General features: G+C 40.3%; 1 protein-coding gene across 4 annotated transcripts in view; it reads left to right on the top strand.

Moving 5' to 3' along the window:
- Positions 1–18,545, top strand: part of LOC103345491 (zinc finger protein 717) — a 554,757-nt gene that overhangs the window by 21,249 nt on the left and 514,963 nt on the right. For 2 of the 4 annotated variants that reach the window (XM_089301824.1, XM_089301823.1), the window contains exons 2-3: positions 15,157–15,283; positions 15,528–15,620. The exons of 1 other annotated variant lie outside the window; for it this stretch is intronic. In XM_089301824.1, the coding sequence (XP_089157950.1) occupies positions 15,160–15,283; positions 15,528–15,620 (217 nt within the window). In that variant the 5' untranslated portion in view covers positions 15,157–15,159. Of the gene's footprint in view, positions 1–8,277; positions 8,562–15,156; positions 15,284–15,527; positions 15,621–18,545 lie in introns of those variants that run through there. One more of the 4 variants, XM_089301825.1, reaches the window with a different exon arrangement.

The following is an 18,545-nucleotide window of genomic DNA, read 5'->3' as shown; positions in this document are numbered from 1 at the left end:
CTTAAAAGCACCAAGTCTACAGACCTCTATTTTTCATTCTCTAAGACATGCAGTCAGACTGCTGATGCAGCAAATACCAATTCACCTTAAACTGAATGTATAAGAAAAGCATTTGGGAAACCAACATTATTAATATTAAGTCTGAAAGCATTTCTACCTCTTTACTGAATGTCTTTCCCTTCTGTCAATGTTAAACTGTAATGAATAAAAATTGTGTTTTGAACATAATGTTTTCAGGTTAATCTAGCACTTTAGGACATTTGTATTTGTTTTATAAGCCTTAAGGAAAACAAAAAGATAACTCTAATCTAGACAATTCTGGAATCTTTTATTAGATTTAGAATTTTACAGCAAAGTAATATGATCTGTCCAAATAGTATGCCTTTTAAAAAATTCTCATCATGTATGTAAATTAATAAAGCTTATTTCCAATATATATTTTCTGTATTTTCATTTGCTGAAGCAGGGTTCAAAGGGTGTTTTTAGGATCTTGCCAACATCAGCCCTTTTTACCCATAAATTATTGGAGCCATTGAATGGACAATAAAAACTGGTTGAGGCTACTGATGAATGCTTCAAAAGGAATCTGAATCTTTTCCAGGTGTCTTTTTAAGCCATTAAGGTGATTGATAACATCCCAAAACCCTGTAGTTTGGAACATGCACCCTAGTGGTTTGGACCCTACACTTTAGCCAATCATTTTAAAAAGCATCAACCCCAAAGCCATCTAACCACCTTTACTAGGTCTATTCCCCCCACTGGATTTACTAATCAATTATAAGAGATGTTCTTTAAATTCTTGCAGAATGAGATGATTTGCTGAATGGTGCTAAAATATGTAGAATGTCTCTGAAAACTATATAAACCCCTCATCAGATGACCACTGTGATGATTGGAGGAGTGGACCCTAGATCAAGCTAGAACAATAAACCTCTTTGCTTTTGCATCATGGAATTCTCTCATTGGGATAATTGAGTCCCATCCAAGTTCGGTCTAACAGAAAGAGAGTCAGCCTCTGCCATCCGCTAGTTCACTCCCTAAATGGCCGCAATGGCCAGAGCTGTGCTGATTTGAAGCCAGGAGCCAGGAAATTCTTCCAGGTCTCCCACATGTGTGCAGGGGCCTAAGGACTTGGGCCATCTTTCTACTTCTTTCCCAGGCCAGAGCAGAGAGCTGAGTCAGAAGTGGAGCAGCTGGGACTTGAACTGGAGCACATATGGTGTGTCAGCACTGTAGGCCAGGGCTTTAACCTGCTGCACCACAGTGCCAACCCCCAACTATTTATTAAGAGCTCCTACCTGACCTGTTAATTTTTATAAAAATTTATGACACTCAGGAGTTTTATTATCAATCTTCATTCTAGTTTGCATGGCATATAAATGACCCCCTTGGTGAAATACATAATGATCAAACAATGGCTGACAACAAACACCCCTCAGATCAATTCTTGAGCAACTATTCAGTAATAGGCCACCACAGGGCCCTACTTGTCATGCTCCTGAACCATCAGGTGATGCTGTATGTTCTTTTATTTTTAAAATTTTTTATTTTATTTTTTTTTTTATTTTGACAGGTAGAGTTATAGACAGTGAGAGAGAGACAGAGAGAAAGGTCTTCCTTCTGAATGTTGTTGGTATTTTGATTGAGATCATGTTGAATCTGTAAATTGCTTTTGAGGGGCTAGCACTGTGGAATAGTAGTTTGAGCCTGTCTGTGGCATTGGCATCTCATATGGATGCCAGTTTGGGTCCCAGCTGGTCCTCTGATTCAGCTCTCTGCTCATGGCCTAGGAAGGCAGTGGAAGATGGCCCAAGTGCTTGGGCTCCTGTATCCACATAGGAGATGAGGAGGAAGCTCCTAGCTCCTGGGTTCAGATCAGCCCAGCACCAGCCATTACAGCTATTTGGAGAATTAACCAACAGTTAGAAGGCATCGCTTTTTGTCTCTCTGTCTCTCTGTCTATAACTTCTTCTCAAATAAATAAATGATTGTAAAAGTAAAATTAAAAATAATTTCTATTGGTAGAATGGGAATTTTGATGATATTTGTTCTTCAATTTATGACCATCAAAGATTTTTCCTTTGTGTTTTCTTTTTTTCTTTAATGTTTTGTAATTTTTCTTATAGAGATCTTTCACACCCTTGACTAAATTTATTCCAAGGTAATAAAAAATTTTATGGTTATTGAGAATGGCACTGATCTGATAAGTTATTTTTCAGCCATGGCATTTTTGTGTATATAATGGTTATTGATTTTTGTGTGTTGATTTCATATTTTACAACTTTGCCAAACTTTCTTGTGAGTTTCAATAATCTCTTGGTGGAGTCTTTTGGTTTCCCAATATTTAGGATCATGTCGTCTGCAAACAAATTATTGGACTTTCTCCTTTCTAATTTGTTTTCCTTTGAGTTCTTTTTCTTGCATTATTGACATAGCTAAAACTGTCAGTAGTGTATTGAACAACAGTTGTGATGGAGAGCAACTTTGGTTTCAGATCTTAGTGGAAATGTTTCCACGATTTCCCATTCAATATGATGTTGGTTGAAGATTTGTCATATATTGCCTTGATTGTGATAAGGAATGTTCCTTCTATTCTCAACTTGCTTACGATTTTTATAATGAAAGGTTGTTTTTTATCTAATACTTTCTCTTCATCTATTGATCATCATGTGGTTTTTATTCTTTAGTTTGCTAGTGTCACATATCACATTTATTGATTTGCATATGTTGAACTATCCCTGCATACCATAGGTACATTCCACTTGGTCCAGGTAAATTATCTTTATGATCTGTTGTTGGATTTTTTTTTTGTTGTTGTTGGATTTTATTAGCTAGTATTTTGTTGAGAATTTTGGGATCTGTGGTTATGAGATATTGTTCTTTAATTCTCTTTCTCTATTGTATCATTTTCTGGTTTAGAAAATAAGGTGACACTGGCCAAATAGAAGGAGTTTGGGAATACTCTTCTCTTTCAATTGCTTTAAATAGCTTAAGAAGAATTGGAATTAGTTCTATTTTTTTTTTTTTTTTGGACAGGTAGAGTGGACAGTAAGAGATAGAGAGAGAGAGAGAGAAATGTCTTCCTTTGTCATTGGTTCACCCTCCTATTAAGGAGGCCTTAGTAGCCATTCTCATGTTTTACTGTTCTATATCCATGGCCAAAGTCCTACTAGATAACAAGGTTTGGAGAACCACAGGCTCAAGGTGTGTAGGTGACTTTTTCCAGTAAAGCACAATTAATAGAAATCTAATTTAATTTTACTGGCACATAGCAAGGTTCCAAGAGAGGTTATTCCTTGCATCACAGCCCTTGAGAAGTAATGGATATCACAAATGATCCAGAGAATTTAGAAGATATATGAGCTCCACGAGTGAAGAAGTCACTGAGAGCACTAAGGATAGTGCCTACAGAATTCAATTTGACTTTTCATTGGAAAAGGGGCCATATAAGCTGGGCTGATTTATAGCATCCATGACAATTAATTTTTTAAATGAGGCATGCATTGCACCAAAACCCAGGAAGGACTAAAAGGTATTAGCGTTGTATGTTCTTCACAAGTGTGTCAAACAGTCTCATGAAGGGAGGAAGTCATCAATGTGATATATTCCCAGAAAGGACTAAAAGGTATTAGCATTGTATGTTCTTCACAAGTGTGTCAAACAGTCTCATGAAGGGAGGAAGTCATCAATGTGATATATTCCCAGAAAGGACTAAAAGGTATTAGCATTGTATGTTCTTCACAAGTGTTTCAAATAGTCTCATGAAAGGAGGAAGTCATCAATGTGATATATTCTTGTGCTCCTGATAAAAGCTGGGTACAGTTAAATTCTTTGCAAAAATTATGTTTGATGGCCAAGTCAATGAAATGCTCATGTATACCCTAGAAAAAGTGTTTTTTCAAAGTGAAGGCAAACTAGACTGAGGAGCTGTTAAAAAAGCTTTGAGCAAAAACACATTTGCCACTTTTTTTTTTTTTTTTTTTGGACAGGCAGAGTGGAGAGTGAGAGAGAGAGAGAGACAGAGAGAAAGGTCTTCCTTTTGCTGTTGGTTCACCTCCCAGTGGCCGCTGCAGCCGGCACATAGTGCTGAGCCGAAGCCAGGAGCCAGGTGCTTTTCCTGGTCTCCCATGCAGGTGCAGGGCCCAAGGATATGGGCCATCCTCCACTGCACTCCCGGGCCATAGCAGAGAGCTTGCCTGGAAGAGGGGCAACTGGGATAAAATCCAGCGCCCCGACCGGGACTATAACCCGGTGTGCCAGTGCCTCAAGGCAGAGGATTAGCCTATTGAGCCACGGCGCTGACATTTGCCACTTTTGTAATAGTTAAGACAGGTCATTTATCTATTAAGAGGCATCAGATATGTTAATATTAGATATAAAGTGTGGTGGACATAATCGATGTCATATAGCATTAAGATTTTAGTAATCTACCATGAGATGCCATTTACTTTTTTCCAGATTCAACAGGTAAAATTGGGCTGCCAAGTGGGAAACAGCTGGAATAATCACCTTTTTGTTTATTAAGTTTAATGTAATAAATTTTAATGCATGGACACATTGAGTTTCCTTTTATTACATCATCTTAATTATTTTAGTTTGGTACCTGTGGAATGTTATTTTCCCTAGTTAAGTTGTAGCTTAAAATTTTTATTTTAATAATTACTTGCTGTGTTAGGCCATCTCTCCCGCCTGTGGGATTTTTTGAGTACATCTGACTATTGGAAATTTAGGTAATACTATAGTTAAAATGAGATGTACCAAATAAATAATTTTTTTCTTCTGATACATATTTTGGAACTTTTCTAAAATGGTATTGAGCACCCTGTTTAAATTTAGGGGGATTCCCTGGGTAAGACTGTTATTTGAGCCACATTACTGATTACTTCTATGAAACTCTGAATAAGTGCATCTAGAACCTGGAAAAGTTGATGTCTTATGCTGAAGAGACATAAGAATCAATGTCTTTTTTATCTTTTTTAATTATATAATTTACAAATAAGTTTTAGATGTCTAAAAGGATGAAATTACGTACTTTTCAGAAATTTATACCTATATACAACTATAATTGATATATTTTACATTTTCTTTCTTTAGGTTTTTAAGACTTATTAGGGCTGGCACTGTGGTGTGGGCAGAGGCCCACACACTTGGGCCATCTTTTGCTGCCATTTTCCCAGGTTTAATAGCAGGGAGCTGGATCAGGAGTGGAGAGACTGGGACACAAACTGGCACAAATATGGGATACCATGCCCATTTAGTAAAACTTGATCAGATAACACTGGTTGCTTCTATTAGTCATAAGTAGCTCAAGCTTGACCTCAAATTTAGTCCTTGCAGGATCCTGAATTACTTTCAGTCTGTGATCCTCACTCTCTTTATGTCTTAGGGACTATATTTTTCATTATTGATTCAGTAAAATCAATTGTTAGAGCTCCTATTTCTAAGTGCTTGAAATTATAAATGCTGGTCAGAAGGTGTATTTAGGGCTTGGCACCATGGCTCACTTGGTTCATCCTCCACCTGTGGCACTGGCATCCCATATGGGCACTGTGTTCTAGTCCTGGTTACTCCTCTTCCAGTCCAGCTCTGCGCTGTGGCCAGGGAAGGCAGTGAAGGATGGCCCAAGTGCGTGGCCCCTGCACCCCCATGAGAGACCAGGAAGATGCACCTGGCTCCTGGCTTTGGATCAATTCAGCGCTGGCGACAGCGGCCATTTGGGGAGTGAACCAGCACAAGGAAGACCTTTCTGTCTCTCTCTTACTGTCTATAACTCTACCTGTCAAATAAAAACAAAGGTGTATTTAAAATCAGTGAGAGAAAATGAATTGTAAAAGATCAATCAACAACAATTGAGTGTTGCGTGCTGCCTTCCCACTTTCTTCTCAGGAATCCCCACAGAATTTTCAACCATAATTCTAAAATCAGCAACTCCTGCTGTCAGAAGTGTGTGGCTACCACTATGGGGAGCAATAATTTTTAGAAAGGACAAGGGAATTCACTATTTCATGATACTATTCTTGTTTGATGCCTACAACTTCATTTTCTGTTTACATTGTATGATGCTGGGAACTAAGTAATAATTTTATTCTGGGTCTGAGATGAAGTTATGTAAGACTGAAGTTCAAGACTGAGGTCCTTCAAGTTGCAGAATGAAGTCACTGAAAGGCAATTACCAGATAAGTGCTGATATAGGCATTTGCATGGCACAATTCATACGCTATACATAGAAAAAATGACCAATAGCTGTGGGCCAACAGTCAATGGCCCATGAGACCATCACTCAAATCCTCAAGAGTTTGTCTGTAATTTCATGGCAATTCTCATTTAGACTAGAAGAGGAGTAAAAGCAGGAGCTCCGTGACACCCTAATATTTGTCTCTTGCCTAATTTGTGTCAGAAACCACTACTTAAGTGGTTTTTTTTTAAATATAGCTTTGTTAAAAATACACAGATAACTGGATGTGATGGATAGATGAATTTCAGGATGTTTTGGGTAAAGAATTTCAAGATAGTGCAGCTTTAAATATTCACAATGATTTTACAAGGCATTCACCCTGTTTTCCAGCCATATTAATGCACCAAATTATTACTATTTTACTGTAAAATATGATCCATTGATGGTCCACAAATTATTTTAATAGGTAAGATCAAACATCATTTTAAAGGATTAAAAATGATTTCTTCAGGATATTATTTTCTTCTTTCAACACTAAAGTTAAAGAGAGTCCTTGGAGGTTTTTTCTAAATATCTGTAGAAGTATTTGAGGTTTTAGAACCACAATTTAATTATGAGAATTTAAAAAATATTAATATATATAATGACAATTTCCAAAAATTCTTTCCCCATTTTAATTTCTCCACTTATAGTATGTTTTTTTTATTTTCTTTCTTTCTTTCTTTCTTTCTTTCTTTCTTTCTTTCTATCTATCTATCTTTTTGACAGGCAGAGTTAGTGAGAGAGTGAGAGAAAGAGAGAGAGAGAGAGAAGGGTCTTCCTTTTTCCATTGGTTCACCCCCCAAGTGGCCGCCATGGCCGGCACACTGTGCTGATCCAAAGCCAGGAGCCAGGTGCTTCCTCCTGGTCTCCCATGCAGGCGCAGGGCCCAAGGACCTGGGCCATCCTCCACTACACTCCTGGGCAACAGCAGAGAGCTGGACTGGAAGAGGAGCAACTGTGACAGAATCCAGCACCCCGACTGGTACTAGAACCCAGGGTGCTGGCACCGCAGGTGGGGGATTAGCCATGTGAGCCATGGTGCCAGCCAACTTATAGTATGTTTCTTTCAAATGTAGTTGCCAAGCCAGGAATTAATGAGGAATTGGAATATTATGCGAGCACTTCATGTGGTTAGACAAGTCTTATGTATCCTTGCTGTATCCTAAGAGGTTGATTTTCCAGCAGATTTCTTCCTAATGGAGGTGTGCACTGTTTTACAGGGAAAATAGCTTCATCAGCCCGTGATGTCAACAGGGAAAGATCATGAAAAGTCTCCTTTGTTTTCCTTTTCAGCATATGCCATTGCAACCACTCCCACCATCTATTTTTTTTTTTAGCTTTTATTTAATGAATATAGATTTCCAAAGTGCAGCTTATGGACTACATTGGCTTCCCCCCTTCCATGACTTCCTTCCCACCAGCAACACTCCCCTCTCCCGCTCTCTCTCCCCTTCCATTCTTATCAAGATTCATTTTCAATTTTCTTTATATACAGAAGATCAGTTTAGTATACATTAAGTAAAGATTTCAACAGTTTGCACCCCCATAGAAACACAAAGTGAGAAATACTGTTTGAGTACTCGTTATAGCATTAAATCTCAATGTACAGCACATTAAGGACAGAGATCCTACATGAGGAGTAAGTGCACAGTTACTCCTGTTGTTGACTTTACAAATTGACACTCCTGTTTATGGCATCAGTAATCTCCCTATGCACCAGTCATGAGTTTCCAAGGCTATGGAAGCCTTTTGAGTTCTCCGACTCTTATCTTATTTGGACATGGTCATAGTCAAAGTGGAAGTTCTCTCCTCCCTTCAGAGAAAGGTACCTCCTTCTTTGAAGACCTGTTCTTTCCACTGGGATCTCACTCACAGAGATCTTTCATTCAGATGTTTTTTTTTTTTTTTTTATTAAGAAGTGAAGTAATTCCACACAGCTGAGTGGAAATGAAGGCAGTCAGTGTCTGAGCTCTGGCTCCTGTGGGTATAATATTCGTCTGCTCTGTCCCAAGGACCACACAAAGGATCTGTGCAGTCCTCAGTGTAAACTCAGATTCCCCTGCAGTCTTCCACCAGGTTGCCAAGGTTACCAAGTTTGCAGCATCTCCCAAGAGTACTCACATCTCAGGCACTCCATGAGTTCTCTCACACACCCTCAGTTTTTTTTTTTTTCACAGTCACAGTTCATAAGCTCCCACACATGACTAGGTCCTAACCTCCTTTTATTTCTCCCACCAGAGTCAGTTTTTTCTGCTTGGCTGAGGGCGGGCGCAGCCCTGAGGTGGCACAGCTTTTACATATGTCCAAAATGGTGCCTGCGCTTTGACTTGCTCACCTTTGTAAGGTGAGTGGAGAGAGAGAATCATGTCCATACTGGTCTATTTTATTTTATTTTATTTTATTTTATTTTATTTTATTTTATTTTATTTTATTTTATTTTATTTATTGCTCTCTTTTAGTTAGCCTGGTGGACTTTCCTCCACAGGGCTTCAAGCCTCATTCCCACTAGGGTCTTCCTGACACTTCCCTGCCAGTGTCTTGGGCTACTGAGGTTTTGCCTCACCTCCCTTTCCAGTGCTGGTGTGTAAACTTGGCAGCTGGGGTCCCGAGCCATGGGCACCCGTGCCCTCCACATACGTCCACCATGTCCCACTAGTTCTGGAAGAGTTTCTTCTGCAGTTTTTTTCCCCTAACTCTTCCCTGAAACTACAATATCTCCACTTTTATTAAACTATCTTTTCCTGGACTGTCAGTGTGCTCCCTCCCTATTCCACCATCTTGGAGGACTCCTGTCCCCTCTATTCTAATAGGCCTTCCTGGTAGCTCAAGGAAGTTTCACCAGGATTTCTGTAAAAAAGATGAAAAAGTTGTATTTCAGGAGAAAATGCTTTGTGTAGTGTCACATGATTTGTAAATACCCAGCACCTTAACTTCTGTCTAATGTTCTCTATCTTGCCACACTTAATTAAAAAACATTTATTTTTCAGATCCATTTCAGAAATTGTCACCAGTTCAAATAGTACTGTTTTAGAAAACTTTCATGAGCATGTCTTCCCTTTTGCTACTAAAGCTATGTTTGGAGTGTATGACTTCAAAAAGCATATCATGAGGCTGGAGCTGTGGCACAGTGGGTTAATGCCCTGGCCTGAAGTGCCCACATCTCATATTGGCACAGGTTCAAGACTCAGCTGCTCCACTTCTGATCCAGCTCTCTGCTATGGCCTGGGAAAGCAGTAGAAGATGGCTCAAGTCCTTGGGTCCCTGCACCCATGTGGGAGACCTGGAAGAAGCTCCTGGGTCCTGGCTTTGGTTGGTGCAGCTCCAGCCATTTCAGCCATTTGCAGAGTGAGCCATCAGATGGAAGATCTCTCCCACTCCCACTCTCTCTCTCTCTCTCTCTCTCTCTCTGCATAAATTTGACTTTCACATAAATAAATACATCTTTAAAAAAAACAAAAAGCATATCAAAAATTTTCTCCCTTTCAGTAATTTCTTATTGAACAATATGCAGTATATATGCAGCTACAGAAAATTACTGTGAACCTTTATCCTGCCTTCTGAGATAGTAAAATGATATTAAATTAGATTTCATATGATAATAAGCTTCTTAAAATATAAACCAAAAGAACACAATGACCATATATAAGCTGAAATGTGAAGAACAACCTTATGGTCTCCAGATGATTTATTTTTATGAATCCCAGGACTTTTTTTTTTTTTTTAGTATCAGCAGCTTTTCTAAGGTCTAATTGATAGGCAAAGATTGTGTTTATAGGAGCTTTTTTCTAAGTTTTTTTTTTTAATTATTTGAAAATATTGTATATAGAGGAGAGACCCAGAGAGATCTTCCTTCTGCTTGTTCACATCACAGATGGCTGCATTGAGCAGGGCCAGGAAAGAATGAGGCCAGGAACCAAGATCTTCATCTGGATCTCCCACATTGGTAGCATTTGCCCAAGTATTTGGATCATCTTCCATTGCTTTTCTCAGGCCATCAGCAGGAAGCTAGATCAAAAGCAGAACAGCCAGAACATGAACCAGTGCTCATATGGGGTGCTTGTATTGCAGTATTGCAGACGGCAGGTTTACTTGCTATGTGACAATGCTGGCCTTGTTTTATGGGAACTTCCAAATGAAATTTTGAAGTTGAATGCATTGTAGTTTGCATGTGATTCAACTTTCTGCCATACTTACTGATATATATCAGCATTTGATGTAGGACAAATCAGAAAACACAATGGCTTAACAAATAGCCATTTGATTTGCAGTTCTGACTCTGTGTTATGGGCTGTACTCAGCTGGGCAGTTCCTATGATCAGTCCAGGAGCAGAAATGAGAGTTTAGCCATTTGGGGAACTGATTGAGGCTTCACTTAAGTGTCTGTGGTTTGTGGTGAATCTTAGCTACATATTATCTCTTTTTTTCTTTTTTTGACAGGCAGAGTTAGTGAGAGAGAGAGAGAGAGACAGAGAGAAATGTCTTCCTTCCATTGGTTCACCCCCCAAATGGCCACTATGGTCAGCATGCTGTGCTGATCCAAAGCTAGGAGACAGGCACTTCCTCCTGGTCTCCCATGTGGGTGCAAGGCCCAAGCACTTGGGCCATCCTCCACTGCCTTCCCAGGCCACAGCTGAGAGCTGGACTGGAATAGGAGCAACTGGGTCAGAACCGGCACCCCAACTGGGACTGTCACCTGGAATACCAGTGCGGTGGGTGGAGGATTAGCCTAGTGAGCCATGGTGCCAGCTTACATACGATCTCTTTAACAGGCAGGCCCCAGGGTTTTTCAGAAGATAACTGTCAGAAAAAGAAAATCTGAGAAGGCAAATACTTTACAAATTGTCTATTTCTGGGGCTGGTTCTGTGACATAGGAGGTAAATCACCGCCTGCAGTGCCAGCATCTCATATGGGTGTCTGTTCGTGACTCGGCTACTCCACTTCTGATCCAGCTCTTTGCTACAGCCTGGGAAAACAGTAGAAGATGGCCCAAGTCCTTTGGCCCCTGCTCCCTTGTGGGAGACCTGAAAGAAGCTCCTGGTTCATATCTTTGGATCTACACAGCTCCAGCCATTGCAGCCATCTGGGGAGTGAACCTGCAGTTCGAAGACCTCTCTTCCTCCCTCCCTCTCTCTCACTCTCTTCTCTGCCTCTCCTTCTCTATTTGTGTAACTCTTTCATATAAATAAATATTTTAAGAAATTGTCTATTTCTATCACTTTTACTGGTATCTCATGGGGTAAATCAAGTGAAATGGTGAAATCAGTGTCTTTTTAAAAAAGATTTATTTAGTTATTTATTAGAAAGAGTTACACACAGAGAGAGAGAGAGGCAGAGAGAGAGAGAGCTCTTCCATCTGCTGGTTCACTCCCCAGTTGGCTGCAATGGCCAGAGTTGTGCCAATCCAAAGCCAGGATCCAGGAGCTTCTTCTGGGTCTTCCACATGGGTACAGGGGCCCAAAGATTGGGCCATCTTCTACTGCTTTCCCAGGCCATAGCAGAAAGCTGGATCAGAAGTGGGGAAGCTGGGAATCAAACCAGTGCCTATATGGGATGCCAGTCTGCAGGTGGCAGTTTTACCTGCTAGGCCACAGTGCCAGCCCCAATCCAGGGTTTTGTGAAGGGATGAATACAGGGAAAGGTGCTACTTGGAATCATTACTGGTAAAATGCACTGCATTAAATATACATTATGTGTATTTGTTAACTTTCTTTAGTATAAACTTTAATAACAACATAATGTTTATCTCTGATAACCTTATTCATTTGAACACTCAACATTTCTTTTTACTTTTACGTTATTATTTTACAAAATTTGTAGATAATGCTTTCGTTAAACCAATGATAACTTCTTTTAATCTCTGCCACTTAATATAGGTTGGGTGCATTTTCCTATGTATTTCTATTTTTACAGGTTTATTCCTCCACAGTGAAGCTGATGTTTTCTTGGTTAATGTATTTATTATTCTATATTCATTCTATTATATCCTTTTTTCCCCCACTGTTCAGTGCAGAAGGAAACCAGAGTGTTTTTTTTTTTTTAAGATTTCATTTATTTATTGAAAGAGTTGCAGAGAGAAAGTCTTCTATCTGCTGGCTCACCCTCCAAATTACTGGAAAGGCTGGAGCTCAGCCAATCCAAAGCCAAGACCCAAGAGCTTCTGGGTCTCCCATGCCGGTGCAGTGGCCCAAGGACTTGGACCATGTTCCACTGCTTTCTCAGGACATAGCAGAAAGCTAGATTGTATGTTGAGCAGGCAGGACTTGAACCAGAACCCATATGGAATGCTGGCATTGCAGGCAGCAGCTTTACCCATTATGCCGCAGCGTTGGCCTCCAGAGTTTTCTTTGAACTCCTGCCATTCACCTTCTCTCCCAGGTATGATTCTGGGTCCTCCACATGTTTCTAAGAGGAAAGAAAATTAATATATCACCTGTAAGTGTTTTTTTGTTTTGTTTTTAATTATTCCCCAGCTTGTCAGTGCTCATTTTAGGTGTTTAATGCTAGTTTATTTAATTTTTTTTAATTTTTTTAATTTATTTGAAAGTCAGAGTTACAGAGAGGCAGAGGGAAAGAGAGAGTCTTCCATCTGCTGGTTCACTCCTCAGTTTGCCACAATGGCCGGAGTTACACGGATCCAAAGCTAGAAGTGAAGAGCTTCTTCTGGGTCTCCCACATGGGTTCAGGGGCCCAAGGACTTAGGCCATCTTTTACTGAATTCCCAGGACCTTGGCAGAGAGCTGGATTGGAAGTGAAGCCACTGGGACTTGAACTGGCACCAATATGAGATGCCAGCACTGAAGGCAGTGGCTTTACCTGCTAGCCACAGTGCCAGTCCCAGTATACTAGTTAATTAAAATGGAAAATATGGGGCCAGCTCTGTGGCTCAGTGGGTTAATGCCCTGGTCTAAAGCATCGACATCCCATATGGGCACCGGTTTGAGACCCGGCTGCTCCACTTCTGCTCCAGCTCTCTGCTATAGAAGGCCCAGGTCCTTGGGCCCCTGAACCCATGCGGGAGACCCAGAAGAAGCTCCTGGTTCCTGGCTTCAGATTGGTGCAGTTCCAGCCATTGCAGCCAATTGGGGACTAAACCAGCAGATGGAAGACCTCTCTCTCTCTGCCTCTCCTCTCTCTGTGTAACTCTGACTTTCAAATAAATAAATAAATCTTTAAAACATTTTAAAATAGAAAAATAAACATAAAATTTGTTCTCACAGAATATACATAAATGAATTATGAATTTGGCATGATTATGAAACATTACTGTCATCTATAATAATGCAGTTTGGTCTCTTGTCTTTCTGTTGCTATAGCAAAATATATATTTGTTACATGAATTGAGTTGAAACTAAGCACAATATGCTACATTTTGGGGGTCATGTCTGAAACAGTCTACACATAGATGATGTACTGAACAGTGTTTTAGTGCTACCTATGAAGTAAACACTTAGCATTCTGCAAGAGGAAGAATTAGCTATGCTAAAACACAAATTAGTTAAGCTTGTTTTCAAATTGTTAGAGTGATGGAGTTCTTAATACCATTGAGAAGCTGAATTGGATTCTGGAATAGGATAAGGAATGTGTGGAGAAAAGAATCTACTGGAGACTCATTTATTTTTTAAGATTATTTATTTGAAAGGTGGACTTGCAGAGATTGGGAGAGACAGGGAGACAAAAGGCGATATCTTCTATCTACTGTTCATTCTCCAAATGCCCGCAATGGCTGGGACTGGTTCAGACCAAAGCCAGGAGCCTGGGATTCCTTGGGTCTCCCACATTTGTGGAAGGGTCCAAATACTCAGGCCATTTTCACTGCTCTTTCAATCAGATTAGCAGGGAACTAGATTGGAAGTGGAGCAGCAAGGACCCAAGTCCTCTGTTCACATGGGATGCCAGCATTGATGGTGGAGGCTTAGCCTGCTGGATCACAATTCTGGTGACTATTGCAGGTTCTGAAACAAATCTCTAAGCATTTTTCTGAGTGAGTCACAAATGTAGATTGTACTGCAGACATTCCCAGGTTCTCTTTTTGGGCAAATAATTCCATTGCTTTCACTTTAATTATGTATAGTGTTATTTCAAATGTTTATCATTTGAATGTTTTGGGCAAGTATTTCCATTGTTTTCACTTTAATTTGGTATGTTATTTCAATTGTTTATCAGTAGAATAATCATAGATAAGGGCAAAAGCTAATTTGTATTCTTTGTCTTACCTGTATTTTCTCTCTTCAAAATATTTATTAGCTTGATAGAGAAAAAAGTTGACGGACTGAGGTATAGAGAGCTTTGACACATTAATTCACTTCCTAGATAACCATACCAAACAGGCGGGGCAGGACTGAAGCCAGGATTGAGGAATGGAATCTAGGCCTCCTTCATTGGTGACATCACCATTGCTTCCCCAGGTTTGCATTAACTGGGAGCTAGAAACTAGAGCTGGCATTGGAAATCATAGACACTCTGAGGTGGCATCATAAACAACACTAAGCTAAATGTCTGCCCTGTCTTTTAATATATTTTTTCTCTGACATTTTGGAAATGATATGCATGGTGTTTTCCTGGAAATTGTTTTCTGTTCATTCCCATCATAGTTTCACTGATGGTTTCTTGCCTTTTTTTTCTTAATGCTTCTACATACTTCTCCTTAACATTGCCCAGTCAAGAGTCAGTATTGCCCCTCTTCTAGCCTGTTGTGCAATTCCCCCTTGAATGAAGTGGCCTTTGTGATTTGAACCTCCTGTTTCCCTCCAGCTTGGGCATTTCTCACAGTCTGTAGATCATGGGTTTGACTCTGTTGAATGCTCTGTGTGGCTTTCTAAACACTCAACAAGTCTAAGGTGAAACCATATCCTTCCTTTTTTCCTTCATATCCATACACAACTGTCAGTGTTTATTTTGTGACAGAGTTAACATGTTGACTTGAAGTGTATTATTATAGGTGATGACAGCATTTGAAGACCTGGCTGTGTACTTTACGTGGGAAGAATGGCAGAAAATGAACAATGCTCAGAAAATCCTGTACAGAGATGTGATGCTGGAGACCTACAGCAACCTGTCCTCCTTGGGTGAGTGACACTCATCACACACCCAGTGATAACATTTTCTTGCTATTTGACAAATAAGGGAACACTTTATAATGTTTAATATTGGGCAGGATTAGAATGTGAGTCCATGAATAATCTGAATATCTACCATCTAACAAAAGATTCAAATTGGAACATTTGTTGCATAGCTCCTGAACCAAGCTGTAGTCCTTTAAATAACCCAAGATAGTGATTTCACAAAGTCTTACTTTGTTTCCATTAATAGGGCACTGCATTACCAAGCCTGACTTGATCTTCAAGTTGGAGCGAGGAGAAGAGCCATGGATGGTGGATGAATGCTTGAATCAGAGCCTTTCAGGTCAGTCTGCACATAAGAGACAGGGAGGCCAAGGCAGAGTGTGCAGATGTTGACTGGTGTTCTTTCCATGAATTTTTTCTCAAGCCTTACTCCCGATGACAGCTGGTTTTGTGCATCAGACACAGGTATTTAGAGATACCAGTATCTTTCTAACTTTTGTTCTTAGTGAAGATGTTCTTTGATTAAAAAAAAAAATCCAGTCATTTTCTGATGTTACTAAGGCTTTTATCTAGGTTTGATACATTCCCCCAATTCTAACTTGTCCTTCTCTACACTTTCATACCTTTTCCTTCATGCACTTATTAGTTCCTTCAGTGCTTGTTAATTAGGCAACATACAGAAACTTATTTTTTTAAGATTAATTTTTCTTTTTTTTTTTTTGACAGGCAGAGTGGACAGTGAGAGAGAAAGAGAGAGAAAGGTCTTCCTTTTGCCATTGGTTCACCCTCCAATGGCCACCATGGCCGGTGTGCTGTGGCTGGCACACCACACTGATCCAAAGCCAGGAGCCAGGTGCTTTTCCTGGTCTCCCATGTGGGTGCAGGGCCCAAGCACTTGGGCCATCCTCCACTGCACTCCTGGGCCACAGCAGAGAGCTGGCCTGGAAGAGGGGCAACCGGGACAAATCCGGCACCGTGACCAGGACTAGAACCTGGTATGCCAGTGCTGTAGGCAGAGGATTAGCCTATTGAGCCGCCACACCAGCCTGTTTCTGTTTTTTTTTTTTTTTAAAGGTTTATTTATTTATTTGAAAGTCAGAGAGAGAGAAGAAGGAGAGGCAGAGAAAGAGAGGTCTTCCATCCACTGGTTCACTTCCCAATTGACTGTCCTGGCTGGAGCTGTACTGATCTGAAGCTAGGAGCCAGGAGCTTCTTCCAGGTCTCCCACATGGGTACAGGGGTCCAAGGACTTGGGCCATCTTCTACTGCTTTCCCAGGCCATAGCAGAGTGCTGGATCAGAAGTGGAGCAGCTAGGCCTTAAACTGGTGCCCATAAGTGATGTTGGCACTGCAGGTGGTGGCTTTACCTGCTATGCCACAATGCCAGCCCCCAGAAACTTATTTCTAACTCATTGCTCAGATTGAGTTCCCACTCATGATTTTGCCCAGGCTTAGAACTTGCTCAGGACTGAATCAATAAATGGGAACTCTCTCTTAGTCTCTTTCTTTTTTTTCCTCTGTGCCTCTCAAATTAAATTAGTCTGTTGGAAACATTTGAGGAGTGAGCCTACAGTTGGCAAACCTCTTTTTCAGTCTGTCTTTATCTCTCACTCTGTCTCTCTGACTCTCAAGTATCTAAATAAGTAAATGCTAAAAGATGGTCATGTGGCTGGTGCTGTGGTGCAGTGAATTAACACCCTAGCATGAAGCACCACCATCCCATATGGGCACCAGTTCGAGACCCAGTTGCTCCACTTCCAATCCAGCTCTTGGCTATGGCCTGGGAAAGCAGTAGAAGATTGTCCAAGTCCTTGGACCCCTGCACCCGAGGGAGACCCAGAAGCAGCTCCTGGCTCCTGGCTTCAGATCAGCACAGTTCTGGCCATTGTGGCCAATTGGGGAGTGAACCATTGGATCAAGACCTTACTCTCTCTTTGCCTGTCCTCTCTCTGTGTAACTCTGACTTTCAAATAAATAAATCTTTAAAAATAAAAGATGGGCATGAGTAAGCCTCTGTGCTGTGACATCAGAAATTATGAAGCTAGGAATGACACTGTGGTGCAGTGTGTTAAAGCTCCAGCCTGCAACACTAGCATTGCATACGGGGGCCAGTTCCAGTCCCAGCTAGTCCTCTTCTAACCCAGCTCTCTGCTAATGCACCTGAGAAAAGAGCAGAGGTTGGCCCAAGTCTTTGGCCCCCTGTACCCATGTGGGAGACAAGAAAGACACTCCTGGCTCCTAACTTCATTTTGGCCCAGCATTGGTTGTTGTGCCCATATGGAGAGTGAACCAGCAGATGGAAGACTTCTCTCTATCTCTCTCTCTATAATTCTAGCTTTCAAATAAATAAAATAAATCTTTAAAAAAAGGAAATCATAAACTAAGCATGAACTTATATAAAACATGAAAATAAGTGATCCTAGACTCACCAAGAAAGTAATGAGATTTTGAGACCCAAAGTCAAGTAGCCTCATGGGTTTATGTTGAGTGGCTCAGATTTCTTGAAGGGTGGAGTTTGAAGTATGATTTCTCTCTTATTTTTCAGTATCATTGAGAAATAAGCAAATAAAAAGATAAGAAAAGCATAGGAAATGAAGCTTTCAGTGAAAATAGGAGGCAACTGATCAAAAGCCTCCAGAAATTCAAATTATCACACACGAATGCTTCTAGAAAGAATTTAGAGGAGGTAACCAGCACTGATGATTTCAGAATGAGTTAGAAAACACTTTTCAAAGAAGATGAGCACATCCCAGTTTGCAGAAACAAATTCTTCAAACTGATTGGGAGTGTTTAACTAAAGTGGTATATTGGGAATTTTCTGTTCCTGTTGTACTTCTGAGAAGCTGAAGGTGTTGGGTGTCCTTAGGAATTTGGGGAAGCTGTCATAGAGTAGAGACAAAGTAGTTTTTCATTTGAAAAATCCCACAAATGATGTTTACCTAGGAAGACTGAGCATGAGACACTCAGAGATTCAAATCATACTCTTTAAATGTTGTCCTGCTTAAAGTACAGGCACATTTCACTCTTCTCCACCTGCAAGTAAATGATCAGTGAAACTTTTTCATGTTTATGGTTGAGATATCAGAGAAGCAAAAAGCACACAATTTTTATAAAAATAAACTGGAGAAAAAGCACAGGGAAAAAAATGGTTGCTAGGTAGTGGGTGAATATTTTTATTAAATATTTGTCCATTCTTTAAAATATTTTACAGTTATTTCATCTTTGTGAAAGTCAGAGTGATAGTGAGAGAAGAGAGAGAGAGAAA

This window comes from Oryctolagus cuniculus, chromosome 8 (genome assembly GCF_051225735.1).
Source record: "Oryctolagus cuniculus isolate XC-2025 breed Fujian yellow rabbit chromosome 8, ASM5122573v1, whole genome shotgun sequence".
NCBI classification, from domain to species: domain Eukaryota; kingdom Metazoa; phylum Chordata; class Mammalia; order Lagomorpha; family Leporidae; genus Oryctolagus; species Oryctolagus cuniculus.
This window is presented reverse-complemented; position numbering and strand designations above follow the sequence as displayed.